Raw genomic sequence first — 9291 nt, forward strand, 5'->3', positions numbered from 1 at the left:
TTCGCCTCACCACACACGTTCACCACACACGCTCACCACGCTACACACGCTCACCACACACGCACACGCTCACCACACACGCTGACCACACACGCTGACCACACTTCACACGCTCACCACACACGTTCACTACCACCACACATGTTCGCCTCACCACACACGTTCACCACACAAGTTCACCACACCACACACGCTCACCACGCTACACACGCTCACCACACCACACACGCTCACCACACACGCTCACCACACTTCACACGCTCACCACACACGTTCACTACCACCACACACGTTCGCCTCACCACACACGCTCACCACACACGCTCACCACACTACACACGCTCACCACACACGCACACCACACACGCTCACCACACACGCACACCACACACGCTCACCACACCACACACGCTCACCACACCACACACGCTCACCACACACGCTCACCACAACACACTCGCTCACCACACCACACACGCTCACCACACACGCTCACTAAACACGCTCACCACGCCACACACGCTCACCACACCACACACGCTCACCACACACGCCTCACTCCCCATGACAGCTTCAGTAGAGGTTCTCACACACTTTTCGTATGACGAGTATATCTGTGTAGAAGCAAGTACTGATCTCGAAGTATTCATCTGAAGGAGTTGACATGTAATTCAAGAATTACTATCATTTTTTTTTTTTTTCAGTCAGACATCATTTCATATATTGTGTAATATACCAAAGATCAGGGAAAAAATATCGGAAGAAACTCTATTCTCGTCAATATGGTTGAGGTTGTGGGAGGTTCTGGCTTGGGGAGTGGGGGGCGGGGAGGGGAGAGGGGAGGGGAGAGGGGAGGGGTGTGGAGGGGAGAGGTCTGGCCCCTGGGAACATGACGGCTGCCTCCCCTTTGTGGGAACTCCTCGACCCATCTCGGGGTGTGTGTGTGTGTGGACTCTTGAGCGACCGAGAGTAACATGAAGTATTCAAATGAGCTTTTCTCTTTTTTTTTTTTTTATCTATAGATAGATAAAAAAGAAAGATGACAAGGAAGATAACATTAGTGGATAACATTACTAAATCAGGGAATGAAAGGGGAAATCAGAGACTCTCTCTCTCTCTCTCTCTCTCTCTCTCTCTCTCTCTCTCTCTCTCTCTCTCTCTCTCTCTCTCCAGTGAGTCTGCAAGCGATCAAATTCCAGATACCATTATCAGTGACACACCGACGCATTTCTCGATTTTACTTTTCACGTAAAACACTCCACGACTCCCCAACACAGTCTTCCTTTTCTCTTGGATGGTTCTCTCTACCACCGTTACTAAAGTCTCCTCGGTAACAGCTTATCTACCTTATCTACCAGTGACTCTCAGGGGGTAACGGGGGTCAGAGGTAAAGTATATTAGAACGTGTCGGGTCGCCGGCGGGCGAACTAGCCGCCGGGGTAGCGCGCAGGATGGCGACCCTCCACAGTGCTGGCCTGCTGCTTCTCCTCCTCGCTCTCTGGGCCTCTGTCAACGGTAAAACCTCATGAAGGTCTTGCGTTTATGCAAGGGTTCTTCTTTCTGTACATCTGCATAATACATATATATATATATATATACGAACAAAGTGCATATGAACGCGCACCTTCATAGAACATGCAAACCTTAAACAGCCAGGATCGAACCCGGGACTCCTGTGCAACAGGCGGTATCGCTACCGCTAGGCTATGATCGCCCCTGATAGGGAAATGACTATTCGAATACTATGTACTCGAATACCCTTCGTCTCACGTAGGTGAGCAACGGGGTCTACACCGGTCATTTCCCATACTTATTCATACATATTCGCCATTTCCCGCGTTAGCGAGGTAGCGTTAAGGACAGAGGTCTAAGCCTTTAAGGGAATATTCTCGCTTGGCCCTCTTCTCTGTTCCTTCTTTTGGAAAATTAAAAACGAGAGAGGAGGGATTTCCAGCCCCCCGCTCCCTTCCCTTTTAGTCGCCTTCTACGGCACGCAGGGAATACGTGGGAAGTATTCTTTCTGCCCTATCCCCAGGGATGATATATATATATATATATATATATATATATATATATATATATATATTGTGAGGCCGAGAGCCACCGAGAATGGTAGGGAGGCAGCGTACCACTGGACTCCAGAGAAGCAATTGATTTGCGCTGGTAACCCCGGCTAGTTTATTGAGCACCCCAACATGCTCATCGTGTGAGCGGTAGCGCAAAAGGATTACAAAGGTCACAAAGGGTCTTGGTCAGACCCCAGTGGGTTATTATATAGGTTGTTACAGTTTATAACAGGCATTTCATTACATACATTACACAGTTTCATATAGTAAGTTTTACCAACTAGGTGCAAAAAGTGGATACACGAGCTTAGAATTTCAGGTATCTTGACATTTCTTGCAGGGTTTGTTTAGATCTATCCCTAAAAGGCTTCAATTTTGTCACATTCTAAGACATAGTGATCTAGTTTGTGTACCCATAGCCTAGTATTAGCCTTCTAAATACATCTTGTAATCTGCTGATTATATGACTTTCTCCACATACCTGTTTTACTTTACACATTTCACTGTGATGGAAAATATTTCTACTTGTGCTTATCTGAATTCGTCCTCCTGCTTCACTGAGGTCTGTTAGTTCCTTTTTGATTATAGTTTGGAGGGAGAGGTGTGTGATTCTTTACACACATACACATACACGTATGTGTGTGTGTGTGTGTGTGTAATTATCTATTTTTACTGTACGAGGAGGAGGTTTCACAGTCATGAGGATCCATCTCTTCAACTTTCTCTACCATCATACAACTCTATGATTCAATATGCTGTCTGCAGTTTTATAACTCACTTTATTCCATACATATACCATTCTTATACTTTAGAAATACTACTTTACAAGTTTGGTTTCTCTGTACGTGTAGCAAAAAGAATTTCTTACTGTTGGCGTCATTAGATTGGTTTTAGAAACTTAAAAGGTTGTGATCAGGTCACCCCTTACTCTTCTGTTTTCCATGGCGAGGAAACTGCAGCTCAGTTTTATTACAGCAGGAACTATTTTTGTTGTGCTGTGTTGTTGTTGTGTGTGTGTTTATATCTACGCGCGTCTGCCGGCTGTGGGACATGAAAGGTGTTTATTTCTCACACGTTATCCCATAAACAGATTCTTTATCATGTGAAGGTCAAGGTGAACAGATTCAGTGTTGACATTCTGCTCAGGGACAACACGTTAGATTGGTAACGTTGTGTGGCATCATGTACCACCCCTTCCCCCCCCGTAGAGTAGTCAAACATAATATAACACTCCATAATCAGTATTATCTCTCAGTGTAATTGCACCGCCTTGGGGAACTCGCGCCATTAACAACACAGTGTTGATGAATTCACGTATATGAATGAGCGTCACCTACACAGGTGATGGGAACAGCACAAGATGGTGTGGTGGGTTTCCCATTGTATATCGCATATCAAGTTTTAATGATAACACGTCGACCAGTCTGAATAATTGGCAAAAACACAGTGGCGAAACTGAGTTCGCCATCAGACTCGAGATCTAGTGGTAGGAGTGGCGGGGAAAGTCTCTTTGGCAGTCACAGGTTGTAGATGGTGGCAACGCATGATGACAATACACGAGTCTCCCCCCCCAAAAAAAAAAAAAAAAAAATAAAAAATTGTGAATACAGAGAGGAATATGTCATGACGTATGATAATGTCGAGAATACTCATTGGTCAATGGCTATGGCGCCTCTGGTGGATACACTGGACCATCTAAGTCTGGATATCTGGTATATTGGTGGAGACAGCTCTACTACTGTTTCTGGCAATCTTGGGTAACGTTGATTGGTCCACACGGGGGAGAGAGTCAAAAAAGACGTCGCGTTTCCACCCATATTCCTTATGATACATACAATGAATCTCACTGGTCAATGCTGTGCCATTAACCACACCGACCGACGTAATGAATTTATATTGAAGATTCTCAAGGGGAAAGGTGGGAAAACAAGTCTTGAATCGACAAGATTTGATGCTTATTTATCTAGATTCGTCCCACTTGATATATACCACACAACTCTCAAATGGATATATCAAATCTGACTCAACTTTCCCCATCAGGAATATATATATATAAAAAAAGCCACATCGTATTGAGCGAAAAATCTTCCAATATTTTTTAAGATATATTCACAAAATTAAGTAATTTGAAAATACTATTTTTTGTTCACCACACAAAGTCAGGGATCAATTAGGTAAGGGCGAGTCTTTCAGTGAGGTAAAGCAGGGACGCTGTAGGACCCCCTGCGATACAGTGATGTGTGCTCCCTCCTCCAGGACAGGACTGCGCCTGGGACAAGGATGTGGACTTCCCCAAGGATTCCCCGCTCATCCTGGACGAGGACTTCCAGCTGGTGCTGCCAGTGATGGAGGGCGAGATCAGGATGGTCAGGTGAGCTGCAGGCTGGTGACATAACTCCCCTCCCCCAGCTGTCGGTGCTACTGAGCCCACGGGCTCGTCACGTAATACCCACTTGTCGATGTTTACACCGACAGGCTTGGCAGCGTAACACCCACCTGCCGGTGCATTTCAATCCTTCAGGTTTACCATGTTACGCACAACCACGGAATGGTGTCATACCCACCTAGTGTATACCACGGAGGATCGAAGATCCTTCCCCTGTGATGGGTGACTGTGGTGATGACACAGTCAACGCACCTTCAGAGCACCTCCCAAGAACATAGTGACAGGATCGAATAATCTGTCAAAGGGAACGTAAGACATAATTAACGTCAGATTCGCAGACGAGTAAAGCAGGAGTTGAGTAATATAATGATCGCTTGCAGTTGTGTAGAAGGATTCTTCATTTTCTAAATATTCCATGAGCAGTGTAGGTCGTCACGATGAAATAAGGGAATATAATTCAGTGCTTATAATTTTGTCTCGTACGCTGAAGAAGAAAATGGTATAATAAGACGATTTCAAAAGTAGATCTACATGGCCGAGTTTACCTAGCAGTGGTTCCTATAGCCTGACCCAGAGGAACTCCTCCTCCTCCTCTCCTCTCCCTCCCTCCAGGTTGTCGGCGGGCAGCAAGGTGACGCTGGCCTGCCCTGGCAACGAGATCGTCAACCTCGGGAGGACGACCGTCGAGGCCTCCTGCGCTGGCGGGATACTCCTGGCCATCGACGGCACGGTAAACCTAACAGCATACATACTTGACCGTTTCAGGACAACGCTACATTACTGGTGATGCAAGATATCTGCACGAGCTCTGAATGTATCGGATAATCTAAGATTACGAAAATTTAGTGAATTTGGATGTGGTTCTCTTTCATTCTCTTCTCACAAACGCTCAAAGATCGTGGGGAAACCTTGATACCCAAAAAATTCGCATTCAACTCGGTTCTTAATTGGTGATGATTATATGTATGATTTAAGAGATACGATTCCTTTCTGTATCATCGAGTCTCTACCTGACGCAGGAGTGGGAGATGAGGGCTCTAGGCTGCAGTGATAAAGTCAAGGAGTCAATCCATCGTGAACTTGGCTACTGCGGCTCTGAGGACCTTGGTGTCTTGCACAGTGTAGGCTTCGAGATCGATGGACCCTCGAGTTACTATGAACTGGCAAGTATATATCTATACATATATACGTTATTATACTTGATATGTTGTATGAACGATATTAAGATTGACTAGATTTAGTATATCTCATCATATTAGAGAAAGTCGTGTGAACAGAGAGTTCGATGATTTACAAACATATACGAAAACTGTCTAGATTCGAGTGTGCTTCGAACCCGAACTCGAGACGACCTTGTACACGGAGCACATCCTCCACGGTGCAAACATCGCAGCGAAGGACATCGACACCAGCAGACCTTCCTTCAAGTCCGCTGGGTTCTTCAGCGTGTCCATGAACACGGTGTACGCCCAGGCCACACAGCTGAAGCTCATGACGAACCTGCTTGGTGACGCTGTGAGTGAACCTGACGGTTCAGCCAAGTGTGAAAGAGACCGTTACACGTTTGTTGTTTACCTTCTCTGTCTTTATTCGCTTAAGATACACACGTTCATGAATTCCCTTCTTCTACGGTAGATGATAAATGTACTCAGAATATGACTAAGAAATCTGCATTGAATCATTGCGACGATGAAGACAATGCCTTAATTTCCATAACGAGTTCTCTCATTCTTCACGATTCTGTTTCGTATTAGATTATATAGTTAGAGGAGGCTTTCCCACAGAAGACGCTAGTGCCCGTAGACAGGATAAGGAGGTGGCTTACTTACCTCAAGGGGAAAGGAGAGGAAGGGAAGACAAAGGACGATAGGACAAAAAAAAATATATATATAGAGGCGGAGGGGAAGAACTCTTGGAGCATCGTGACCAAGTCAGTCTGGAAAGGGTCAGGTTAGGTTGAAGGGTCACGTTGAGGGCCGATAACTCCGAGCCAGCCAGCTCAGACATTGCTACGACCATCCTGCCCCAAGATCTCAATGAATAAGATACTGAATAGTAGTAATTCCGAGGCGCAGCGAGGTGTGACGAGGCGTGACGGACGTGGGCGGGGATTTTAGAGTACAAATTAACGGTTGTAAAAATACATTTCCACGGACCTTGAGGGTGACGTAATGGTGGAAAAAAAAAAGTGATGGGAAAGACCAGAGATAGTGATAAAAAAAGCAGTTACCAAAGCTGATTCTTATCATTTCACTATAGTTTAAGTTTATGACATAGTTTTGAAAGTATGTTGATGAAGAGCCAAAACATTATTGGCATAGTTTACCAGTCAAGAATGATTAACCTGAGTTTATAAAGCATCCAGAGAGTATTAGAGCGTAACGGTATATCGTCACACTTGTCCTTGATCATAGTGACAGACAATAGCAAGCAGTTAACTGTCACTGAATATTGTTTCCCAGTCAAAATTAAGTTACAAACTGATGCATATATCTCTCTTCTTCTTTTCTCCCTCTCTTCTTCTTCTTCTTCTTCTTCTTCTTCTTCTTCTTCTTCTTCTTCTTCTTCTTCTTCTTTTCTTCTTCTTCTACCCCAGGACCTAGCCAACACCATCATCGACCCCCACAAGCAGCTCTATTTCGCCAAGGGCCACATGTCTCCTGACGCCGACTTCGTGACAACAATGGAGGAGGACGCTACATACTACTTCATCAACGCCGTCCCTCAGTGGCAAGCCTTCAACAACGGCAACTGGAAGGTACGTGGCAGGCCTTAAAGAACGTCATTGGAGAGTGACTGGCGGACTTCTAGCAATAGTAACTGGAAGGAGGCTGGAGCGCCTTCTGGAGCGTCAGCCAGAGGCTGGAGGAGACAGTCCAGCGGCGTAAAGCTGAGTCCATATACCGTAAACCTGAAACGTTTCCCTTCTTCTCATTGAAAAAAAAAAGGGATTAGCAGTGACTCGAAGGGTCTGGAATGGATGAGGCTTTTACTCGGTACCAATCTCTGCAGAAATGTAAGTTCTCTTATACATGAAGAGTGGGAATAAGGTGGAAGTCTCCATATGGTAGTTGTTACGAGCTTTCCACATCGACGATGGACATTCTTTTTTCCTGAGTAGACGATGGGTCAAGGTCAGATGTTAGTCATATACCAGATCCCTTCATGTGTATCACAGGTTTCAAGAATTTACAACAGTGAAATTTAGCTGATCAAGATACTTATCAAAAGCATTACATTTATGACCATTGTTAGTATTAATCTTCTAACAGAAGCAAGATAATCTTGAAGAAATGGCAACATTCTCATTTTCTTTGGAGTGGTATTCGTAAGTCAGACGTTTATGTGCCATACCATATCATACATCGACAACACCAGTCATTCATTTCACGAGCAACAGCGTTGAAAAACCAACAATATCAACCAATAATGTTTACCTTAACACTCTTGACCGGAGATTGGTTTGTGCCGGTAACCCAATAGCGAGTCTATAGTGCACCTCGGGAGATCCGGTTTATCCTTGACCCCCGACTCGTCCATCCGGCAGTACCTGGAGTTCGCGACGCGTGACCTGGCCAAGAAGCACGGCACTGACCTGACCATCTACTCCGGTGGGTGGGGGATCCTCGAGCTGGAAGACATCAACAACAACCCCGTCCAGATCTACCTGGGGCTCTCACAGGAGAAGACCGTCGTGCCCGCTCCAGCCGTCACCTGGAAGGTCTCTCAACGTCATTTTCTTTTTATACCTCCTTAACGTTCTGTTTACATGCCGACAAGATGAGATAAGTTCGAGCTGCGAGACTAAATTTTAAGCTTGTCTTGAGTGTCCTGCAAGATGTGAGGGGAAATGGGCGCTATAGGAAGCCTTTTCTCTCTCTCTCTCTCTCACTCGGTAGAAACAGATATAATGAATATAACTGGACCCAAGTGCTATATATTATAGTCATTAAGGGTAGGTTAGACAGGCGTAAAACAAGTGTGAGACAGGTGTGGTATCTGTGTGGCAGGTGGTGTACGAGGAGAGCAGCAACAGGGCGGCGGCCATAGTGGGCGTCAACAACCCCCACATTACGTCCGTCCCGGAGCTCCTCTGCCCAGACCTGTGCTCCAGCCTCACCTGGATCGACTTCGACGTGGAGGACATGGCTCACGGCTACACCTACTGCTGCACCGTCGAGGACCTGAGGGCGGTCATACCTCACGTGCCGGACCTTGGCAGCGTTGTCCTACTTACTGAATAGAATCTAATTTAACTGTGTGGTCCGTCCGATGTGGCTAAAGATTTTTTGATATGCTGTCGACGTTTTGATATATATATATATATATATATATATATATATATATATATATATATATATATATATATATATATATATATATATATATATATATATATCATGTACACTTGTGGTTCTTATAATATATATATATATATATATATATATATATATATATATATATATATATATATATATATATATATATATATATATATATATATATATATATATCTGAGATACAAAAAATTGAATTTGAAGAATGCAAAAGAGATAAAAATAAATTTTTGCATATATATCAGAGTATCCCTTTCCAGTTTGGCGTATCTAGTAAGCCATATGTTGTCTTCATATATATATATATATATATATATATATATATATATATATATATATATATATATATATATATATATATATATATTATAAGAACCACAAATGTACATGATATGGATGTGACGCATGTTCATTACCCAGCCCCAAGTTGAACATGTCCTCACCTTCACGGTGAGTTGTTGTTCACCATTTGTGGCTTCTGTTGTAGTTACGGTCAATCATC

The 9291-nt window shown here is 44.1% G+C and overlaps 1 protein-coding gene across 1 annotated transcript; it reads left to right on the forward strand.

Moving 5' to 3' along the window:
- Positions 1-1380: 1380 nt before the first annotated feature.
- Positions 1381-8842, forward strand: LOC139766600 (salivary protein Tsal1-like). Its single transcript, XM_071695458.1, has 8 exons — positions 1381-1515; positions 4323-4437; positions 5065-5182; positions 5472-5615; positions 5770-5967; positions 7049-7210; positions 8000-8173; positions 8463-8842. The coding sequence occupies exons 1-8, from the start codon at positions 1452-1454 to the stop codon at positions 8694-8696; spliced, it is 1209 nt and encodes a 402-aa protein (XP_071551559.1). The 5' UTR covers positions 1381-1451; the 3' UTR covers positions 8697-8842.
- The last annotated feature ends 449 nt before the right edge of the window (positions 8843-9291 follow it).

The sequence above is a fragment of the Panulirus ornatus genome, chromosome 58 (genome assembly GCF_036320965.1).
Source record: "Panulirus ornatus isolate Po-2019 chromosome 58, ASM3632096v1, whole genome shotgun sequence".
Taxonomy (NCBI): Eukaryota; Metazoa; Arthropoda; class Malacostraca; order Decapoda; family Palinuridae; genus Panulirus; species Panulirus ornatus.

Coding starts and splice junctions, on each gene's coding strand:
- LOC139766600 (XM_071695458.1), top strand. CDS start 1,452: ATGGCGACCCTCCACAGTGCTGGCCTGCTGCTTCTCCTCCTCGCTCTC. Junction 4,438..5,064: donor GGCGAGATCAGGATGGTCAG/GTGAGCTGCAGG, acceptor CCCTCCCTCCAG/GTTGTCGGCGGGCAGCAAGG. Junction 5,183..5,471: donor TCCTGGCCATCGACGGCACG/GTAAACCTAACA, acceptor TACCTGACGCAG/GAGTGGGAGATGAGGGCTCT.